This window comes from Varanus komodoensis, unplaced genomic scaffold (assembly GCF_004798865.1).
Source record: "Varanus komodoensis strain SLA01 unplaced genomic scaffold, ASM479886v1 scaffold15, whole genome shotgun sequence".
Classification (NCBI taxonomy): Eukaryota; Metazoa; Chordata; class Lepidosauria; order Squamata; family Varanidae; genus Varanus; species Varanus komodoensis.
The window spans coordinates 21,139,539-21,162,514 of record NW_025335440.1 but is presented as its reverse complement, the minus strand read 5'-3'; the positions used below and the strand labels follow the sequence as shown (position 1 = coordinate 21,162,514).

General features: G+C 42.2%; 2 protein-coding genes and 1 long non-coding RNA gene across 7 annotated transcripts in view; 1 reads left to right on the top strand and 2 right to left on the bottom strand.

The window, feature by feature from the left end:
- The window catches only part of WAC (WW domain containing adaptor with coiled-coil), a 69,010-nt gene that overhangs the window by 7,120 nt on the left and 38,914 nt on the right, over positions 1-22,976 (top strand). For 3 of the 5 annotated variants that reach the window (XR_006414230.1, XM_044425291.1, XM_044425293.1), the window contains exons 1-3: positions 7,351-7,597; positions 7,774-7,810; positions 9,841-10,036. Coding sequence is in view for 4 of the 5 variants with exons in the window: in XM_044425291.1 (XP_044281226.1) it covers positions 7,557-7,597; positions 7,774-7,810; positions 9,841-10,036 (274 nt within the window). In the remaining variant the exon portion in view is untranslated. Of the gene's footprint in view, positions 1-7,349; positions 7,598-7,773; positions 7,811-9,840; positions 10,037-22,976 lie in introns of those variants that run through there. The other 2 variants (XM_044425292.1, XM_044425294.1) reach the window with 2 other exon arrangements.
- LOC123020969 lies at positions 1,438-7,210 on the bottom strand. Its single transcript, XR_006414231.1, has 2 exons — positions 6,474-7,210; positions 1,438-2,082 (listed from the first exon to the last, which is right to left on the bottom strand). It is a non-coding gene; the product is annotated as an uncharacterized LOC123020969 (long non-coding RNA).
- On the bottom strand, positions 1,531-5,736 carry LOC123020968 (Sjoegren syndrome nuclear autoantigen 1 homolog). Its single transcript, XM_044425295.1, has 2 exons — positions 5,616-5,736; positions 1,531-2,722 (listed from the first exon to the last, which is right to left on the bottom strand). Exons 1-2 carry the CDS (start codon positions 5,617-5,619, stop codon positions 2,304-2,306), a joined length of 423 nt encoding a protein of 140 aa, XP_044281230.1. The 5' UTR covers positions 5,620-5,736; the 3' UTR covers positions 1,531-2,303.

Genomic DNA, 22,976 nt, shown 5'->3' with positions numbered 1-22,976 from the left:
TGGGATTTCTTTCTGGGTAAATATACTGGAGGTTGTAAAACAAATAGATTAGCCATGCAATGAACTCAACTCAGTATTGCAAAGCCTTTGTACTCTATGATGGAGTGTCATATTCACCTCTAGGGGCTAGTTTCCCATCAGCCCCAAACAGTATGATCAGTGGCTATGCTGGGAGTCGTAGTCCAAAACATCTGGAAGGCATCAGGATGGGGAATGTTGGCGTAAAACATATACAAAAATACAGTGATTGTTAGCAATTAAAAAAAATCCTATGATTTCTAAAGGAGGTAGTCTTTTTATTCTTTTTTTAAAGAGAACATCTGTTACCCATAATATTTCAGAGCTGTCTCATAAGGAGAGGAGTCAAGGTGAAGACAGGTACCTTCATCCTGAAATCTCTCTCCTCTGCTTCTAAAATGGAAATAAATCCAAGTGTCAAACTGTGACAATGCAGCCTTAAGGTTTAAAGGGCTGGACCATGGTGCACATGCAGACCTTTCTGCGGGCTTCTGAATGGCAACGAATCATTACACCATCTTCAGAGTGAAGCTGAGGCAGCAGTCGGGCACTCCGTCTGACCACTTATGTCTAGATCCAACCAGCTGAAAGCCCCCCATCTTTCTAGCTACCAACTGCCACTACTGAAGCCATCAGAAGGGGGGGGGAGCCACTCCGTGATTATAATTTGATTCAGTTCCATGACCTGCTAGTTCTTAATAAAGTATCCAGTATCATAGTTTGCCTTTCCTCCTCCTTCCCAACCATGTTTCCTTTTGTGCTCTTTCTTTTACATTGCAAACCTGTGGGCAGAGACAGTTCTAATTCTAGAGATGCACATCCAATTTCTACAAAACCAGAAGTCCAAGCATAATTGGGTCTCTTTGAACTGTTTCTAGCAGTTCTCAAGGCAAATTAGATTTTCCTTTGAATCTGCCTGAACGAAAGCTAGGCGTCAACAAGGCTCCGTTACCAATTAAATGCAAACATTCTGTCTCTTCTCTAAATAGCATCTGTCAAGTTTTGCTTCTTTCCGTGTTGATGAGTACAGAGAGGAATTGCAGCCAAGTGGCAGCAAGTCCACCTTCTACTTCTAGAGCACATGTTGCAAAGGACTCCAACCGCATGCTTTTAGGAATGGCCAGGATGGGATACTGAGATGGCCATTCTTCCAACACCACAAGCCCCCTCCCCAGTAGCTTTCAACCACTGCAATTCCCTAGCTCCTGCCCTTGTCCTTCTGCAACTTTACCTGGAGACATCGCTAGCCTCTGTGTCATTTTCAAAAGAATAGCCCCCAAAGAACACAGGGGATAAGGCTGCCCTCTTTGGGCTAACCCCCCAAAATGTCAAGGCCATGCTTGCATGAAAAGTCCTTGTGCTTATTTATATGAAACCTGGCAGGTTTGATCCCCTCACGAAAAACACAGGAGACATAAATCCTTGCAAATATTGTCAATTTCTGCCTAGTAATAAAAGACTTCACCAGTTCCCATACTCCTCCCCCCAAAATTAAGGCACAGAACACAACCATCTCTACACTTATTTACCAGACATTTGACAGGCATAATTCATATGCATACAAAATATTTGACCAAGTTATGTACACTTTTGAGTTCCCGTTCTAATCAACGTGAGACAGGAATTCTTGGATTTCTGAAGCTCAGTTCGGGTTGATGCTCAAGCTGAAGCAGGCAGTTTCCAAGCTGCTACAAGCAGAATTTTCCTTTAATGCATTAGATTAGGCTGGAACTGCTGAGTGCCCAAGGTATCACAGTATGCGAACTTTTAATTGCCTCCTTTATTTTTGTCTGCAAATAAATATATCCATTATATTTGTCTCTCAAATAGGACAAAGTATTGAGCTGTAAAAAAACCCAAACAGCATGATTGTCTTGATATAGTTCTATCCTTTTCAAAACAAGCTCCAAACAATGACAGTACTCTTCCAAGAAAGCTTATTTGAACTTGCTGCTTTTGATCCAGTCACTGGAGTTTTATTATTCATCAGTGAAACATTAATCCACCTGTATTGTTCAGGTCCACAAGGGTTTGCCAGAGAGACAATGCTCTTTCAAAATGTTCCTGCAGAAGAGTGAGCAGAACATAATTTTAACATTTTAAAAATCTGTAACCATCTACTTTCAGGATTCTATAACCCATGACATTTCACAGATGAAAATACAGACATGCCTTCAAATCATACAGGATATATGTACATAAAGCCACTTACATGAAATCAAAAGGGAACATCTCTTGTGTAACTTTTCACCAGGTCCAGTGTAGTGGTGTTAAAGCCCAAGCATTTATATGTCCCCAGTATGACTACTTTTTAGCACAATTGTTTTATCCAAATTCCCTATTTCTGTTTTCAAAGCATTCAGCAGCATTCTAGAACTTTCTAAGATCTTTGCATAAGCCAGTTCACTTTCAGCAAGAATTTTATCAAGTTCTTTCTGTGCAGCATTTTTCCAAGCTAAGCTTTCATGCACACATTCCAACCGTTTTGTCAGTATCTCAATTTCATCTTGGATCTGTTTCTTCTCCTCTTCTGATTGTCTAATCTGCTTGTTCAGCTCCTCTCTTTGTATGCACAAATCTTCTATGTGTTTCACAAGTTCATTATTATAGCCTTGCAGAACAGCTCCCTGATGGGTCATCCTCCACCTTCTGAGGAATAATGTGTTGTCTTCTGCTGGCTGCACCCACCACTGACTTCCTATACCTTTTTTATATGAAGAAGAAAAGGAAGGAAAACTGATAATTGTCTTTGAGTAATATGATGGAGAGCTAGCACGAATCCAATGGAAACACAAAACAGTAACAGATAAAGTACAAGTCAGTCAATCATATTTAGACATTTTTACATATTCTACTGTGCAACTGCTTGTTCTTTTCCTTCTGACGTTTAAGATATTGTGGGTTTTGCTAGAAATAATTAGCAGCTGATATTTTAACACCTATGCTGACAAAGCTTTTACATTCATTGTAGAACAGACACTGTACGATACTCACTAAACAACTAACTCTTTTCTTAAACATCTCAGGATGGATTCGGTTTTAGTCATGTAGATTGCCCAGTTTGGGATTGACCCTGCATATATCTGTTGAAGTGGGCAGTGTCCACAGAAGTTTATGCTTGAATAAACAGACATGTTAGTCTCCAAGGTGTCACAAGTATGTGGCCATACTTCAGAGTGCATTAAGGGAAATTGGGGATTCATGTAACTGCTCATCTTCCAATATGACACGTTATCATTTGCCTGGGTACTACCTGGGACAAACAGGCCAGTTGCTACATAATAATGGACAAACCTGAATCAGAAATGACAATATGAGAACCAGCAAGGGAACTCTTTGGTCTCCAAGGAAATCCTAAGCTGGATATTCTTAAACAAAGAAACGTCAAAGACTCATAATATGAAGGCAAAACACTGAACACAAGGAGGTTGTGTTCCATATCCTGTGGCCTGAATAGGGACAAAGTCTTTTTACTATTCTACTTGTGTTAAGCAACCCTTCAAAGCAACAGTCTATATTATCTCCCAACTACTGTTTTGTGAATGGTCGATGTTAAAAAGCCAATAATCACCATCCTTCCTCACCCGCAGTACAAATATATAAGTCACTTGGCAACATGGCACACATCTGAAAAAGCCAGCTGTGGTCCACAAAAGTAAAAGTAAATGTATTAGCCTTTAGGGTATCACAAGATTGGAAATTAAGTCCAAATGAATCCAAGGGGGTCTCCTCTTAAATATAACTAAATCTGGATCCAACCCATTACATTCAAGTAAGTTCCACTGAAATCAGTTTGAACAAACATTCATAGGATCCCACTAATTCAATGAGGCTTGCTCCCAACACACTGCCATGGGCCTAACTCTTCTAGAATACACTAGCATTCTGACACAGGGCATACCAAATCAGTGCAACTCTTATTGCAAGAAATCCTACTATAGGAGCTTAAGGTGATGGCTGATACAAATTAGAAAGCAGTGCACTACTAGTACAAACTTCCCTATGATCACCAGAAAGTTGTGTTGCCCAAGACCATTTGCAAAACAGGGCAGTCCAGTTCCCAACCAAATAATCAGCATCCCTTAAATGATGTCCTCAAAGGATTGCCAGAGCACAAATTTTGGAGCCCCTGGATGAGGCAGAGGACAGAACAGTTTCTTCTCCTCCATGCCCTACCTAATAAAATTTATAGCAAATAATAGGAATGTGCTTAATGCAGGTTTGCAACTTTAAGTACAGGCATGCAAATGAATTTTTTCTCTGTATACACAGACTCAGAGGGAGTACATATATATGAGCTGTGGCTAACAGCGCAAGAGTGATTTTGTGGTGTGCACAAAAGTGCACTTGCATGCTTGAAAGGATGAGAATGAAAAGCACTAAAGTGCAATGGGACGGAAAGTGCCTTTTCCCCATTGCCCTGCTCATTTCCCTCCATGAGGTCGCCATTTTAAAAACATAATTAGACTCTTACTTCTTCTCCTCTTTGTCCTTTGATAGAGCTTAGTAGGCTTAGCATACCAAATATAGTCCCTTATTAGTTTGAGCTTGGATAACAAGGCTTTCAGGCACCTGAGATATGGCCCAACAAACCAGAGCTAAGTTAGGCTGGCCTCTTCAAACCTGCCTGGTGCTTTCCAAAGGTTTTTGATTTCAACTCTCATCAACTTCACTCAACACAGGCAATGGTCAGGAATGCTGGGAGCTGGACCCTACAGGTGTTTTGGACTATAGCTTGGGGATTGACTTATGGAATGGTTAAGAGGTTTCTGGGGAGATTCTTTCTAAAGCTTATTTAAGGATGCCAAGAACCTGGAACCATCAGCCCTGTGGGTGCTGGGCATCATAGGTGCTGTAGTGCAATACATCTGCAAGACACTGGAATGAAAAAAGCTGGCCTGAGCATTTGCTTTCACAATACTCCCTCCATTAGTACAAGTAACGTTCCAGAAAGACATCATTAAGACTGCAGGTTGACACACATTGGGAACTTCTGATCAAATATTCATCAAATTAGGCTGCAAGTCTCCAGCATGCTCTGCTCAACACTAGGGCAGCTTCGCAATAGCTACTCACAAGTTCGCACCACACTAGGTCATGCATGGGTGTGACATGAAAGCAAGGGGGAGTGTGAAACAACAGGCTGGCATGCCATCTCCTGGCCTAGCATGAAATTCATCAGGAGGCCTCAGGGAGAAGTCCACTCACCCAGGCAACCTCTGTGCTAGGCTTTCCCAATAGGAGTCCCTCTACATATACTGGACTACAAATTCCATCATCCCCAGACACCCTAGGCAAAGCCCTGGGAATGGTGGGTGTTGCAGTCCAACCACCTGGAGAGTGCCTGTTTAGAGAATGCTGCTGTGTGCAATATGATTCTCTCTAGCAAGCCAAACCTCACACTTTGAGAAGGGCCGTTCATGGGATATAATTTTCAAGATAGCTATCCTGGAAAGATCAAGACCCAGACCTTTCAGCCCAACCTCAACCCATCGCCCCACCACCAGCTTCAGCCTTTCGCTCCTTCCCTTTCAGTCTCCTGCTCTCAAAGCTCCGTCAGGACAATTAAAGAAAAGAAAGCGGCGGCACCGACCGACCCATCAGCTGGAAGAAGCGCTCCTGGCGACCCGCTCCTCCTTGCCTCCGTGCTGGCGGCTCTCTTCCCAAGACCCAGAATAGCCCGCGGCCGCCCACGTGCCCCCCAGAATAGCCTCGCTGCCATCCTTAGAAGGCGGCGGCGACGGCGGCTGCCACGGGTCATGCGGCCGGAGAAGCCGCGAGGAGGGAGGCGCGCCTCGGCCGGCTGCCTTCGGGGTGGAGCCTTCAGAGGCGGCTTTCCCAGGAAAAAGGCATCCCTTCCCGACTCGGCGCGCGCCTGCGCACTGCGAAGCTTGAGGGCTTACGGACCACTGCTCTTCCCATCCTCGAGGAAACAGATTCTACTCTCTGTATCAGCCTTCCAGGGCGCGTTGACTGGGGGATGTTGGGAGTTGTAGTCCAATACATCAGGACGGCGCCAAGATAGAAAGGCAGCCGAGCGTGCTCCAAAGCAATTATCAGTTAATTCAAGGACGCTTCCACCTAAATTAAACGTGCACAAGAGTGCGGGATTATCCTAGGGCTGCTTGCCCGGCAAGTTCCATTTTAATCCAGGAAGGCTTGTTCCCCAGCTAAGAGTGTATATAGGCCTCTAGGTAGTCTTAAGGTTGCAATCCTGTGCCCGATTTCCTATGAGTAAGCTAATAGCACTTATTGCCCTGTAAATGAACTTAAAGCCATCTATTGCTCTCGTCCCAGAAACTTTCCTTGGAGAGAGAAATTTTTACAAAGTGTTTTTCGAATATATACCACACAAAAATGCTTCTTGATTTAAAACAGTAATAACAACAACAATATTCCCAATCCCAGTCATACGAATTTTCTATCTTCACTCCCGGTTACTCGTATTAACTAACCTTAGCACTGTCAGGAATAAGATGCACTCCGGCTCTCCATCCACTGCGGAAAACACCTTTCAGCAAATGCCGAACCGAAAGAAAAGCGATTTAAGCCAATCAGTGAGCTAGAGTAATTCCGCCAAACGAGCAGCTTTTCAGAGGGCCTGGGGGGGGGGGAAGGGGGGGTGTCACGAAAATAGTCGATGGTGGCCACGCTCTGGGTTCCTCTTTTCGGAAAAATCCGATGTCTTTTTTAATCGGAGATAACAAGGGTTGGACCGGTGACGGAGAGTCGCTGTTGTCTAAAAACGAAGATTGCAGACTTGACGGAAGCCGCCGATGATTTCCGAAACTGGAGTCTCCGAACCGTGGATTGATGGGAAGCCGTAGGCTTTACATGTATTTTATATTGTTATTTATGTATTTTAATTTATTTATTTGTAAGCCGCCCCGAGGCTTCGGCGAATGGGGCGGCCTAGAAATTTTCTAAATAAATAAATAAATGCACGACGAAGGTTTTCCGGATGAGACGGAAATCACCGATGTTTCCCGAATGAGAGGATCTCGGAATCCAGAACGGAGGAAGGCGGGACATATACCTAATAAGAGGGTGTGTGTATTTTCCCCATAAAGTGGACGGAATGGGCGGAGTTTGGCGGAAAGAGCCGACAACAGCCGACGTTAAGCGAAGGCGGCGGCGTCCGAGTTTCCCGGATGTAGTCGGACGGCGGTAGTGCTGGGAGCTGAGGAAGGGGGGAGGAGGTAGCGGAGGGCGAGCGAAGGCGGGCAGCGGCAGTGGCGGCGGCGGCGGCGGGGGGGACGTCGTCGTTGTTTACCGCGCTCTTCCGTGTGCGTGCGCGTGTCTTCGGCCGCGGTGTCTCTCCTCGCTGGTGCGGAGAGGAGATGGGCCCGTGAGCGCTGCTTCCCCTCACAGCCGAGCTGCCTGAGCCGCCCCTCCTCCTCCTCCTCCTCCCTCCCTTCCCCTCCTCCTCTTCCCTGTCCCCGGTCGGAGCGCTGCTTCCCCCTCCCCCCGCAGCGGCGCCCGTGGCCCGGCCGCGCCCTCCTGGTCCCCTCAGTCTCTCACACACAGGCCGGGCATTGATGGTAATGTATGCGAGGAAACAGCAAAGACTCAATGATGGGTAAATAACCTCCCTCCCCCTCCTCGTTCCGCCCTCCCGACTGCTCTACTCTTCCTCCCCCCCCCCCCCCCCCCCTCCCTCCCCGCTCCCCCCCCCCCGATACCAACGGCCAGTAACGGTCGCTCGCTCGCTAACGTAACGTCTCTCTCTCTCTCTCTCTTTTTTCCTCTTTCCAGCTGTCACGACCGCAAGGGGGACTCGCAGCCCTACCAGGTACCGACTTCGGCCGCCGCAGTCCCCACACTGATAGGCCCTGCGGCGGCGGCAACAACTGGAGTGTGGGAGGGAGAGCGAAGCTACTCGAGCGCAGGCCTCGACCGCTCCTGTAGGCCGCGTAGGAGCAGCCGCTTCCCTTTCCTCTGCTCCGTGTGCGCCGGGAGCGGCGGACCGAGAGCGGTGGTAGCGGCGGATTTGCTTCCCCCACCGGGAGGGTCTGGCCGAACGCGAGGCAGCGAGAGGCGCTCAGCAGGGCAGGGAAGCGAGAGGCCTAGGCCCGATACGGGCCGCAGTAGGCGGCACGGGAAGGGGGGGGCGTGTTTTTGTTTTTTCTTTTTTCTTTTTTTTTAGTTTTTGCTATAAATGAAAACGGTGGAGTGGGTTTCGTGCGTTGAAAATTAAGTCCGAAGGGCTATTTTTTGCCCTCCTATTGGGCTTTCCTAAGAGATGGAATAAGAGCTGGATATCTCTTAGGCCTTAGAGTAGACTATTGCAAGTAAAGCTCCATGAGAATTTTAGCTTGTCAGAATCTTTAAGTAGGAAAAAATGTACATTTGCCCTAAGCAGAGGCACATATAAATATATTTGAAAATACTGGGATAACATGCAGGAACATTCACCTGTTTCTTTCTCTGTCTCATACAAGCACACAACAAAAGCTTTGGGAGAATTGGAGATGTAAATTATTTGATGACCTTTTATCCCAGTATTGCCCTTTTATAGCTCACTGATCAGGTATCTAACAAAATGTGACAGCTGGAGGCTGCCCTTGGTGACAGTTCATCAAATGTAAACATTCACCACCCTGAAGCTTGCATTGTGAAAACATGCAGGTGAAAAGAGTTGCTGATCAAAGCAGTTTCCAGTGTGTTGTGTTCAGTATAACAAAAGTTGCTGTTGATGCTAAATATATAATATGCACACATGCATACACACAGAGTAGTTGTAATACAGGTAGACTTTATCCCTTTCATACTACTTGTGTTTATTGCATTTCTATCCCCATTCTTGAGAAATTTGTGAATTAGATTCCATTTTGTCATATTTTATAAGCAAGTGATCCTGTTGAATAAAATTTATATTGTTCATGTGAGATAGGCTGTTGAGGAATAAAGAAGAGATGTGAATCAGAATCAAATGCTTTTTAGGTTTTATATCACTTCTACACTTGTATAAGAATAAGACATGTTTCATTTATTAAATACAAAGCTGTGCCATTTTCTGCAAATGAAAAACAGTGACTATATTTATATGTAGATAGGCTCCGATCATATATCTGCTTAGCTGAGAGCAAGCCCTAGTGAACTTAGTGGGCTTTATTTTTGAGCAATTGTGCATAGGATTCTGTTGTAAAACTGTAATCCTACTTGGGATTAATCACCTTTAAACTCAGTGAAACAGGTACAGGATTGTGATGTAAAACACTTAGGAGAAACCTGAATGAATAGTGAAATAACTTAAATGCATTATGTTCAATAAGTTATAATGATAAGGAATAGAACTTGCTTGTAATAAATTGGGTTTAGGAATGAAACAGCCAGAATTACATGCTAGTAAGTGTGGAAAGTCATAAAGTAGGATAGGCATCTAGAAAACTGAAATTAGTTACATTAAAGTCCCCTTCCCAGTTTTGGACAACAGTGTTCTTCAGATGTCACAGTGCTTCTGAAACTGAGAACAGCATGGAGTTGAGCATGGAGTTCAGCTGTTCAACGAGTGTGCAGGGAATGTCCAGAATTCTCTTAGTCTAGCATGAACCCTTCGTGTATGCCTAAAGGCATAATTCTATGCATGTATTAGAAGTCAAAATTCCCATCATCCCCCAAGTAGCCATGGGGGCTTTGGGATGCTGGGAATTGTAGGACTTATGCATCAACATGTACAGAATTGCACCCATGTTCTTTCGATGCTAGTCATTGGTTAGAAGTTACCTAACATATAAAAACCTAGAGGTTAAAAGTGTAAATTCTTTGTTTGCTGCCAGAAACACAACATAGAAATCTGTACTTCTTTTGTAATTTTTGTAGGCTCTTAAGTACTCGTCAAAGAGTCACCCCAGTGGTGGTGATCACCGGCATGACAAGATGCGAGACACCACAGACCCTTCACCACCAAATAAAATGTTGCGGCGATCTGATAGTCCTGAAAACAAATATGCTGACAACACTGGACACAGTAAAGCTAAAAGCATGCATACTCACAGAGTTAGAGAGAGGGATGGTGGTGAGTTAACTTTTAACTTATTTTAATATGAAACACAACTAGCTATTAAATCTTGCATCAAAACAAAGATTAGTGAAGTGAAGAATTTACCTCATTACTTCAGTCATAAAACCTAAAAGTTAAATATGCTCATACTTTTTTTTGTTTCATTTCTTCTTAATTTTCTTTGCATTATAACTAGGTGCTTGGTTTTTTATATATTATAAATGTAAGCTTGCTGAATTCATGACCACAAGTTTCAATGGTGCTTTCTTTGAATTTTCTATTTACTTAATTTCATTTGTTGAAGGTCTTCTGCTAGTACTTAATACCTTGCAAAGTTGGAATTATCCTAGGACTAATCTAAATTCAGTACTGGGAAATAGCAGTTTCCAGAGTAACTGCACTGATAGCAGCTGATTAGTTACATGGAATGTTCAGTAAAGCATGGCCTACTCTTAAAATAATGCAGTTTGATTTACCTTTTCAACAAATGAAGGGTAACTGAAAAACATATTTAAGGGCAGGCTGGAAGTGAGAGGCTAGATTCTAGTTGTTACAGGTTCTAGTCCTTCATAGATAATTTTTTCTGAATTCTGTATATTCAAGCTCTTGCCCTTGGGTTGCCTTTTGTGCAAGAGTGCTGTCCAAGGTAAAGGGAGGCTGTATATTCTATTATCCTTGCTGCTTTGGGCCTCAAGCTGATCCAACTATTTGGAAGGATGTAGAGGCGGAAGGCTAAGTTTTTTTCTCCTCCCTCCTTTGTGTTACTGTTATTGTTATCGTGTTTTCTGTTATTAGCTCTTTATTGTTGACCACAGCACCAATCTTATTGACAGCTGTTTTATAATTTTAATTTGATATTTTAATTATGGTTTATGGGGGACCCTGGGGAGCAGTGGGGTGCCCCCATCAGTGTGGACACGGGTGGGGAAAGTATGGTGTTCGGGGAGCTACAGGCCAGTAGAGGAGAAAGGGGGTTAGATATTCAACTGCTGTCTCCTCTTCTGGTTCTCCTGTCCAAAAGATGCCAGGTAGCTCTTGACCTGTCTGCTGCTAAATGCCAGGTTGTCTTGAAATAAAATCTCCCTCATCCACAATCTCATTGTAGGTGAGGGTGCTGAACTGAGTGTATCACAGAAACCTGGGTGGAGGAAATGGGAGATGTAATTCTCTCCCAGTTGTGCCCACTCAGGTATGCAGTGCAGCACCGACCTTGGCCTGGGGGTTGCGGAGGGAGAGTGGCCATAACGTAGAGAAATATGATCCCTCTCTTGATAATTCCAGTCCACTCAAGGACAGGTCTTCAATGTCCATACCTGGTGTTGGGCAGTCAAGATGGGATTCTGTTGTACTGCTCACCCACCTACAGATCAGATGCCCTACTTGACCTGATGGAGTTAGTCTTGGATCTGTTGAGAATCTCCAGGATGATGCTGGGTTACCTCAATTTCCATGCTGAGGCTGCTTTGTTTGGGGCAGCCTCAGAACTTCATGGCTGTCTTGACAACCATGGGGCTGTCTCAGCATGTCACTGGCCCAACTCATGAAAAGGTTCACACTCTGGACCTGATCATTTTGAGTGGACAGGAAGATGGTGATCTGGAAGTGAGAGGTTTGTCACCCATTTGTCATGATCAGATCACTTTCTCATGAGATTTAGACTTATGGCTGCTCTTTCCCTATGCAAAGATAGGGTACATATTAAAAGGGTTTGACCCTGGAGTCTGATGGATCCAGTTCATTTCCAGCTGGGAGCTTTTCTGGCTGAGATGGTTGGTTCTATCAAAGCCCAGGATTCCCTGTGGAAGTCAGAGGTGACCCAAGGTGGTAGACATAATTGCTCCCAAGCACTCTTTTTTCACAGGCAGAGCCTGTGTGGCACCATGATATACAGCAGAATTATGGGCAGTGAAGTAACTGGAAGAGAGCTTGAGTGCAGGTGAAGGAAAACTTGGGCTGAATTGGACTGAACGTGGTTAAGAGCTCACTGTTGAGCCTGCTCAGTGACAGTAAAGGTGTTGAAGAAAGCCTCTACCACCAGCATCACATCCTCTCAGTGCTGCCCGGTGGAGCTGTTCCAAGTAGTCCATGGCCTTGTATGCATTGGCCCCAAAGAAGATGGTGAACCGTCAGCATCCCTCTGTCAAACTTACACAGCACTTTGAGGGTAAAGTTGATCAAATTCAGCATGCGTTGGACTCCACATTTGATGCAGTTCCTATAATGGAGGTGTCCAGAGCCCAGCTGGTCCTATTTCACTGGATAAGTTTCAATATTGAGGCCTGATGATATGGACAAGGTGCTTGGACAAGTCTGGCCTACCACTTGTACTCTTGCTCCTTGCCGCTCATGGCTGGTAATTCAAGCCAATGAGGGAATGTGCTTCTGGATCCAGGCTATTGTGAATGCCTTTCTGACAGAGGGTCAGGTCCCCTGCTTTTGTTAAAAGAGGCAGTAGTCAGGCTTCTCCTGAAGAAGGCTAGCCTGGACCCAGAAGATGTTAACAACTATAGGCCAACATTCCCTTTCTGGGTATGGTGCTGGAGCAGGTGGTGGCTTGTCAGCTCCAAGTACTCTTGGAGGAAATGGACCATCTTGATCCATTTCAGTCTAGTTTAAGTGTGGTTATAGGACAGAGACTGCCTTGGTCACCCTGGTCACTTTTGCCAGGAGAAAGATGGGGAGTACGTTCCCGTTCTCTTGAACTTCTCTCATTAACAGGATACCTGCCCTGTCCTGGATGGGGTTGCACTCCCCCTGCATGACAGAGTGCAGAGTTTGGGGGTGCTCCTGGACCCAGAATTGTCCCTGGAATACCAGTTGGCATATGTGTCGAGGAGCACCTTTTATCAGCTGCTGTTGATATATCAGCTGCACCCCTATCTGGATGAGCAGCATCTAGCAATGATGATCCACACATGGTAACCTCATGTTTCGATTACTGCAATGTGCTGTACCTTTACCCTTGAAAATGGCTTGGAGACTTCAATTGGTGCAGAACAGGGCTGTCTGTTGACTGGAACATAAATCCTGTTCTTGATGGGTTAACTCTGACTACCAGTTGAAGTCCGGGCCCACTTCAAGGGGCTCATATTAATGTATAAAGCTCTAAATGGCTTGGGACCTGGACATCTTATGGATCACCTCTTCCCTTATGTACCTACCTGGACCCTAAGATCTTCAGTGAAGGTCCTTCCCCAAATGCCACTTTTAAAGAAATTAAGAAAGGTGGCTATGAGGGGAAGGGCCTTTTTGGTGGTGGTGACCCATTTATGGAATCAACTCCTTAGGTGTGCCTGGTGCTGACAGTTTATACATTTCAGTGCCAGGTCAAAACTTTTTATTCTCCCATTATTTTAATTGATGTCTAGAAATGTATTTTAATTTTTATTATGATTGCTGGCAGTGATTCACTATGTTATCTATTTTGTGTTACTGTTGTTTAGCTTGCTTTGCTTGTATTCTTGTATAGCTTTTTGGTTACTGTTGTTTTAACGTTCACCTGTTTGTAAACCCTCCTGAGAGCAATGTGCTGAGGGAACATTATATATTTTTTAAAAAATAAATAGTTTGGGTACTCCTCAATTCAGTATGCTTCTGATAAGGAGTTTGTATAGAGTCCTGAATCCAGCAACTGATGGCTCCATTGCTACTAGCATGAGTTCCAAGTTGTATGTATAGGCTAAATGTGAATCTTTCTTTGATTTTAGTGCTCGGCCTTTTACTTAAGTCACAATTCTTAAAGTTCTATTCTTGTTTCTTTGTAATTATTTATAGTACTTTGTCTTGAAAGAAACAAGACAAGGTACTTACATACCATATAAGTTTTACAGTGTAGCACACTCTTCATTCCTTCAGTTAGAAAAATGATAGATGCTTTGAGCATGTGCTTAATTTTATATTAGGGTTATGATGAAATTTTAAAAATGGCACATAGAACTTTTGCCCGTGTCCATTCGATGTGAAAAACAGGACTTGATGTAACAAGTTTCCTGGAAGTGCCACATAGTTTAAAAAGCATAGGAAAAACTAATTGAATGTCTGACTATAAAGGCATGAAGTAGTAAATGACATATTTTTACAGCATGGGTACTATCAAATGCTTGGTATGCAGCTTTGAGTGTAAGTCAGGAATATTATATGCACGTACAACTTCAGTAATGATTTTTTCTCATATTCCTAGATTCATTTTTCATAATGCATAACTAGTTAGGCTAGACCAGGGGTCCTCAAACTTTTTCAACAGGGAGCCAGTTGAAAGGTTCCAGCAATGGGCACGGGATGCCAAGGCAGTGTAGGCAGGGGGCACGGGCTGGTGCGGGGCATGGGGGGCAGGCACGTGCAGAGATCGTTTTCTCTGAGTGAGTCCAAAATGATCTCTATGCGAGCAGTCTGCCTCTGGACACGTGCACTGTGAGGCGGTGGCTTGCTCGCATGGATTTCGTTTTCTGTGAGTGAGTCCAAAACAATCTCTGCACGAGCAAGCCACCACCTTGCCATGCTTGCTCGTGGCGAGTCCAAAACCTCTGTGGCGGGTTGGATAAATGGGCATGGCGGGCCGGATCCTGCACACGGGCCGTCGTTTGAGGACCCATGGGCTAGACTGTTAACTATAAGACATTTTAGATATAATAACTTAAAATTTGATAATATGAAATATGTGGCTCAAATTGAAATAGAAATATGTGGCTCAGTTTCTTTTTTTTTAACTGAGGAACATGGCTGTTGTAATTGTTTTTTTTTATCATTTATTAGGGAAAAAGTCTGCGACCCCTAGACAGCGTCTAAGGGGCTGTAGGATACTTGGATTCCCCATCCAAAGTCAGACAACACTCCAATCTTGAGAGCAGGGAATTGGAGAACTAACTTCTCTTCCCCTTGTAGCTGGTGCAGAAAGAGCAGTGCTACTTGCCCTCTGAGGTTGGGAAGTAATCTAAGTTAGGGAGAAAATGGAATGCTTTGGTTTAGAGGAGACTGGTGAGGTCAAATGCAAGTTATCCTGCCGTGTCTGAAACATTTCCTCTAGATGAGTGTGAAAAATGCAGAGAGTGAAAAAAAAAAAAACAGGGCATGGAGGCAAAATTGCTATGCACAGAATGACTGTAAACCTCCAAGTTCGGGGGCTTATAATGACTGAGGATACATGAGCTGAGACTGTAGTCCCACACCTATTTTCTGGGAACAAGGCCTACTGAACTCAGCGGGGCTTCAGGGAAAATATATTTGGGATTTCACGCTGTGGAGTATTTTGGTCACATCATTCCATCAGGACAATAGTTTCAACTGGTACCATCTTAGTAAACCAAATCAGGAAACTATACTGACAGATTTAGTTTAAGAGTTAATTTATTGTTGCATCTAAAATTACTGAACCTTATTTTTACTAAATAGGGAGTTCATGTACTTGAGCTTCAATTCATGAGATAGCTAGAATATAGCTATCTCAATATAGCTTTAGTTCTCTTGTGGAACAAATTTTGATGCAAGCATGTCAAACTTCAAGGGCTTTTGGTAACAATAACTTTACATTTTAGTTGAGTCTTGGAAAGGATCAAAATGAATTTAAAGCTATATGTCTTTATCTGGCCTGAAACCAGACCAGCAAAAGTGCTGGTCCCAGTAGCCTTCTTAGGAAATGTTTCTGCTTCTGGATCTCCTTCTCTGAGAGTGTTACCTGTGTCAATTCTTCCCTGGGGTTGGTCCCTACAATTGGCTCACAGAGGACTATTAAGTTGTTCACAATGGTGTATAAAAGTTGGTATGAGAAGTTGGACTCCTGAGGTAATTCATGATTTTGAGGGAAGGAGTGGTTCCTGTGTCCTTAAGAAAGCAGTAGTGGGGCTTATGCTAAAGAAGTCCTGATTACATGGGGCACTTAATGACCAATATCTAACTTCTGCTTTTGGGGCAAAGTTCCTGAGAATGTGGTTGCATTTCAGTTCCATATGGTTTTGGAAGGAATATATACTTAGATCCATTCTACAGGGTATTCCAAAAGTTGCCATACATAGGGAAAGTGGGAAATTGCAGCTAAATGTACCTTTATTTGCATAATATTCATTACAAAATTTGACAAAATATTTACAAAATATTCTCTACATGTTGGCCACCTCTTTACACACACACACACACACACACACACACACACAGAGCCTCCTCTTATAAAGTTCTCTCGTACATTATTAAATATGAGTTTGTTAATTTTTCCTCTGTATGGTGATTTTTGGACACACTGTATTTCACATTGTGATCTAATTCCAGAAAGGATTCAACCTTGTTTTTCCTGGTGGATGCATTTCACTATAGAAAGGATGAAGAGAGCAAGATCTTAATGATTTTACTGCGTCTCTTGGTAGCTTTTGATACTATCCACTATAGGATCTTTTTGGACTGCCTGGTGGATTGGGCTTAGAAGGCATAGTATTGTTGTGGCTTTGATCCATCTTGAAGGGTCAGTTCCACAATTCCACGGCCTTTATTTTATAGAGGTAGTATAGAGCCTTTAGGATTAGTAGCCATTGATAGCACTCTCCTTCATGAATTAGTTAGGTCCCCTTTTAAAACTGTTCAAATTGGTGGAGATCACTACATCTCCTAGAAGTGAATTCCATAGTTTATGCACTGCATGAAGAAGTCCGCTTTGTCTGTCTTGAATCTCCCATTAAGTGAGAGTGAGAAAAACTCTCTACTTTTTCCATGCCATGCATAAGTTTGTACACCTTTATCATTCACCTCTAAAGGCTTATTTGCCTTTTATTCTAAGCTAGACAATCTCAGCTGTTATAACTGTACCTCATAGGGGAATTGCTGTGGGCTTTTCCAATAAGAAATTATAGGAATACTTGTATAATAGTCTTGTTACAGTTACTCAGCATTTCAAGTGCTAAAGTTGTATGTGAGTGTTCTTAAATTAATCCAGACAACAGAAGTGGGGTCATAGGTTCCAGCAAACCAAGTAAGTATGTTCAACTTCCTTTGGACAGGACTGTATTTCTTCTGAAGCATCAGGTACACAGGTTTGGGGTGCTGCTTCGCCTGGCTTTTTTTTTTTGTTACACAAGCAGCAGTTGTTAGGAGTGCCTTTTGCCAGGTACATTTTACTTGCTGGTTGTGGCCTTTCCTAAAGATGACAAACAAAGCATCTGTTTTCCATGTTACTGTAATGTTAGGAATGGAGAGATCCTTTGAAAATCATCAGGAAACTTCATAGGGATGGAATATAGTTTATTATTTAACCAGAAGCTATAACCCCAATGCTAATTGTATTACTTTATTTCTGGGATGCTGATGTTGGTCTTTTAAAGACTTAGAACCAAGTTACCTCAGCTACCTGTTCCCATTGGAATCTATAAAACCTTTAAGATTGGAACGAGATGGTCTGCTTTCTGCACCATCATTATGTGACTTATCTCTCTATCTAGTTCATTTATATACTGCCGAATTTTAAGAAGAGTTAAGACACACAACAATACAGTAAAAAGAACAAAACCATAATTTCATCTTGTGAGATGGAACTTTCTTGGTGTCCTGGGCAGGACTCTTTCCTCATTCTTGTCATTCTCAGCAGATTTAGATGGGATTTTGGAAGCACAGTCCTTTTATTAGAACTTAACAGGTTATAAAACAGCGCAAATCAAAATAAGATCCTCTAAAAAAGGGAATGGAGGCATGTGCTTATGTGAAGAGTTGAATCTAAGCTGAAACACCCCACCTTCCTCACTTTCAGAAAGCTTCTGACTCCACCTTTAGGGTGGCTGCTGCTGCTGCTTGAGGGCTCAGACACTTCTTAATTGGTCTGTTTGCTTCACCTGTTGTCTCCTTACAGAGGAACTCAGCCTCAGTTTCCTCTCCATGTTCTGAAATGTTTCCCTTCTTTTCCAAGGCTGGTTTTCACATTGCCAAGTCATTGCACCATCCTCCTCAAAAATCAGAGGACTGTTATTTGAGGAAACTAACATATGAGAGATTCCCCCCTCTGCTTTTGATGGTAGTGCCAAGGGTATGGAACAGCCAGTAGAGATCCACCAGGTGATCACTCTTTCCATTTTTAGATAGCTGCTGAACTCTGTTTCACCTAGCTTTTAATATAAGATCAATTTCAAATATCAATTACATATTTGTCAGCTGTTTTAGAAGTTGCCTAAATATAAACATTTTAACTGATTTCTTATTTCATCTAGTGCTGCCATGACTACTGTAATACTGACTTGTATTTGATATTTGATATGTTTGTATTAGGTTTTTAAACAAGGAAGCTGTGTAAAAGTAATATGTTGAAAAGTATTACATAGATGTTTAATTATTCTCACCCTTCCCACTGGTATTTTGAGGAGATCATAGAATAATAGCATTGGAAGGGGCCTGTTAGGTCATTGAGTCCAACCCTGCTCTTAGTGCAGGACTCCAAGTGAAAGCATTCCTGGCAGATACCTGCCCAACTGTCCCCTGAATGCCTCCAATGTGGGAGAGCCCACAACCTCTCTAGGTAATTGGTTCTATTACTATACTGTTGTAACAGGAAGTTTTTTCATATGTATAGCCAGAATCTGACTTCCTGTAATCTTACCCCATTATCTTGTGCCCTGCACTCTGGGATAACTGAGAAGAGATACTGGCCCTCCTCTTTGTGACAGCCTTTTATATATTTCAAAAGTGCTATCATACCTCCTTTCTTTCTTCTCAAGGCTAAACATGTCCAGTTCTTTCAATGTCTCCTGATAGGGTTTTGTTTTCAGTCCCCTGATCATCTTTGTTGCCCTCTTCTGAACTTTTTCTAGTTTGTCTGCATCTTTCTTGAACTGTGATGCCCAGAACGGGACACAGTACTCAAGAAGGAGCCTAATCAGTGCTGAATAGAAGGGAACCAGCACCGTATGTGATGTGGAAGCTATAGTTCTATTAATGCAGCCCAACATAGTCTTTGGTTTTTTTTCCGGGCACAGCTCATTGTTGACTCATATTCAGTTTGTGATCTACAACAACTCTAAGATCCGTCTCACTTAAAGTGCTGTTCAGCCAAGTATCTTCCATTTTGTAACTCTGCATTTGATTCCCTTATCCTACATGTAGAATTTGGTATTCATTCCTGTTGAATTTCATTCTGTTTTTAGCCCAGCACTCCAGCCTGTCAAGATCACTTTGAATTTTTGTTTCTGTCTTCCAAGGTATTAGCTATTTCCATCCAGTGGGTAGGAAGAAAGTTGAGGGACACATTGGGTGGGGGAAGGGTAAAGTTCTCACCTGCTGCTTGTTGCTGCTGATCAGCTATAAGAATCAGGCTAGTTTTAAGTCAAGGCACTAAGTAGCATGTAGCTTTTCATGTTAAATTCCTCTCTAAGCTAATCAAAGCTGTGTTGTGAAAGTTATGGTCTCATCTCATACATAATTGGTTATCTATAAACTTAAGGAGTCTTTTGCACTTATTTTGTACAGAACTGGACTGTTACTGCAGTAGAAGTTGGAGACTTTTCACAGTCTGTATGTAATTGTGCAGGTCAGTAAGGAGAGGAAAAGAGGTGGTGCTCTTTGCTTAACACAGCAATGACAAAAGTAGCAATAGTTGTTTGAGGCTGTTGTAGCTCACACATTGGATTTGGAGAGAGAGAAATTGCCCTTTCATTAATAGAACAGTTGGAAATTAGCAGAACAACTCAAACTTAACTACAAAGAAATTAAGAGCTGCATGAATTTGCCATTTTGGTTTATCTTGTTATTAAACAAGATAAAAGTTAAGTTCTTTCACTGCTTAGTAAGGGTTTGGGAACCTTATTTTTATGTATTATATTTATATCCCACTTTTTTGTGAATCTGACTGGTTTCTTTAATTGACTCATTCAAACTGTGGAGTTGGTGGAGGCTCCTGCGCATTCCATGGACAGTGGGAGTCACAAACAAGCAGGTGCTGGAGAATATTAAACCAGATGTATCCCTGGTCAGCAAGATAACAAAGCTGAGACTCACATATTTTGGCCACATTATGCGATCAAGCTCATTAGAAAAAGATACAATGCTTGGAATGCTCAGTGGCAAGAGAAAACCAGGTTGCCAAAAAGCAAGGTAGTTAGACTCCATCAAAGAGGATGCAGGCCTGGGCATAGTTCAGCTGAAAGAGGTGGCACAGGATTGGAAAGTAGGTGAGATTTGGCCCATAGGATCGCTTATAGTTGGACAGTACTGAACAGCTGAACAATGAACATGATGGGTGTTACTGCTTTCTGGAATGCACATGTGACCTGGGCCATACTTATGCTTGTTCCTGTAAGCCCTCTCCTGTCTTGTAAGGTTAATTGATATATTCTGTATTCTAGAGTTTAAAGTGTTTTGAGGGTTACAAAGTGCTAAGAATGATGGTTGGAGTGCAAACAATGGAGAACTACCCCAAACCTTCTGATGAGGTAGAGTTGCATTTAGTATCTACTCAGTGGTTGCGATGATAGAGATCCTCCTTGTGACTATTTAGCGTTGGCAAGTAGAGCTATTCCACGTAGTTTCCAGGAGGGATTAGAATCCTACTGTGACCAGTTTACAAAATATTTTGTGGATAGAATCACTTGCATCCACTCTTGACTTGGGTGGAATCTGCCAATAAAGGCACTGCTTAGTCACCTTTGAATGGCTTTCAGTTTGTGTAACCTGAGGGATACAATCAGGAAAGAATTTAAATAGAAGTTATCTAATAAAATTTAAAGGTGTTCATTACCATTTTAATTTTGATGGTGTACTGTTCTGAAATATTTCTTTCAGATTTCAATACTTGTTCTTTGCTCCACTTGCTTTCCAGCCTCTGCATTTATACCATGCTTCATATAACCATGTGTATGCATTGCCTAAAGGAAGAGTAAGCCCATGCAGCAAGAATTTGCTTCTTCTTCAACCAGTTTGCATGTATTCTCTTTCTCCTGGAAAAAAAGGAATGGTAGAATAAGCTTGGTTCTTTGATTACAGCAGGTATATGGGAGCTATAGAAGCATTGTTCTGTTTTATGCTGGTAGGGTAATATGAAGAGACCATTCTGTGCCTCTTTCTCATGCCACTGTCAGCTCTTGAGGAATCTGGGTTAACATTGAGGAGAAACTAATCCTGGGTTTCTGGTGTCTTCTGACCTGCTCTGTTCTGGAAATAAGTGCTTCTGTACTACATCACTGTTTCTAGGTAAGGAGAATGAAGACATTTTTTTCATATTTAAGAGTAAGCTTCATTCAGTGGAGTATGACCTCTGAGTAAATATGTATAGGATTGTACTGTGGAGTTTGGTTCTACATAAGCGCTTGTATTTAATGGATCGGAAAAAGATATATGTACTTTATTTTTTGAAAGGAAAAAGTGATTGATCATTGTACCACTAATAGGAGTTTAACAGAGGAAGTCTATGTATATTTACTTGGAAGTAAGTTCAGGTTTGTTGAGTGAGACTTAATCCTTAATAAGGGTATTTAGAATTTTAGCCTAAATCACAGCAAAATGTTTGGAACACTTACCTGTTGAGTGGTTCTCATTACCCTTGAATATTAGTTGATTCATTTAATACTAGAAGAACTGTGTGTACAGCTACTAAGCCTGGTAATTTCTTTTCAAGTGTGCAGTAGAAGTGCCATGAATAATAAAGCAGTTTATTATTCAGCTATGGATGATATTCCTTGATGGCCCATAGGAGGCGCACTGTATTATTATTATTATTATTTTTTTGCAAACTACTCTTAGGTATTTGTTCTTTCTGTATTGTACACAGTAGAGTGGTACCTTGGTTCACGAACGCCTCAGTTCACAACCAAATTGGTTCACAAACAAAAATTTTAGAAAAATTTTGCCTCCGTGAACTCCACATTGGGTGACATCCACAATCGCGGCCATGTTCCCGCACGAACATGATCGCGATTGTGCCCATCTTCCCTGCATGAGCGCAGTTGCGCCCGTCTTCCCCACTCGCGGTCGCAGACAGACCTGTGGCCACTTGCTGTAAAGTATTATTCAATAATAATATTGAATAATGGCTCCAAAGAAAGTGCAGAGCAAGCATGGTGATAAAAAGAACATGCAGAGTGGTAATAAAGGTGACCAGAACATGCAGAGCAGTAATGAAGGTGGCAAGAACGTGCAGAGCAAGAATGGTAAGAAGAAGGTTTTGAAGAAAATAACCATTGAATTGAAGGAGGAAATTGTAGAAAAGCGTGAGCGTGGTATTTGTGTGACTGATCTGGCCTCTGAATACAAGATGGCGAAGTAGTTACTTTGTTGTTCTTTGTTTCACATTTTTGTGGTAAAAAATATTTACAGAATGGATTAACCTTATTTGCATTGAACCTTATGGGCAAATTTGGCTTGGTCTGTGACTAAAATTGGTTTGCAACCATGTTCATAGGGATCAGAATGGAATTAACCTTATTTGCATTGAACCTTATGGGGAAATTTGACTTGATTTGTGACCAGTTTGGGTCGCGACCAGAGTTGTGGAACAGATTAAGTTCATGAACCGACCATATGTATTGAGGTGTGTATGTATTACAGACAATTAGAGATGTAAAGGCCTAAAAACGTTCAGGGAAAAATTTCTTCCTCCATTTCTTTTTCCCAAGAGATTTGGGTTTTTCTTTGCTGGGAGAAATAACCTGAAGAGCTTTGGATAATAATTTTTTTCTTTTAGAATGATAATTTATATATTGCTACTCAGACTTTATTTCTTCCCATTATATCTGAATGAATTTACTCCCTCCCATTATATCTAAATGAACTATGTAATTCAACTTTTGTAAACATTTCTGGAAATAATGAAGCCATGGGGAGAGAGAAATTTTCTTTAAATTCTAAGATTCCCAGTGTACTTATTCCATTCCCTGTTAAAATTATTGACCTAACATCCTTTACCGATAGATATTTAGGGATGCTCCAAATTCTGCTTAATTTCCCAATATGTGAATAGAGTCACAATATCAATATGAAAGAAAATGAACATTTTAGACAC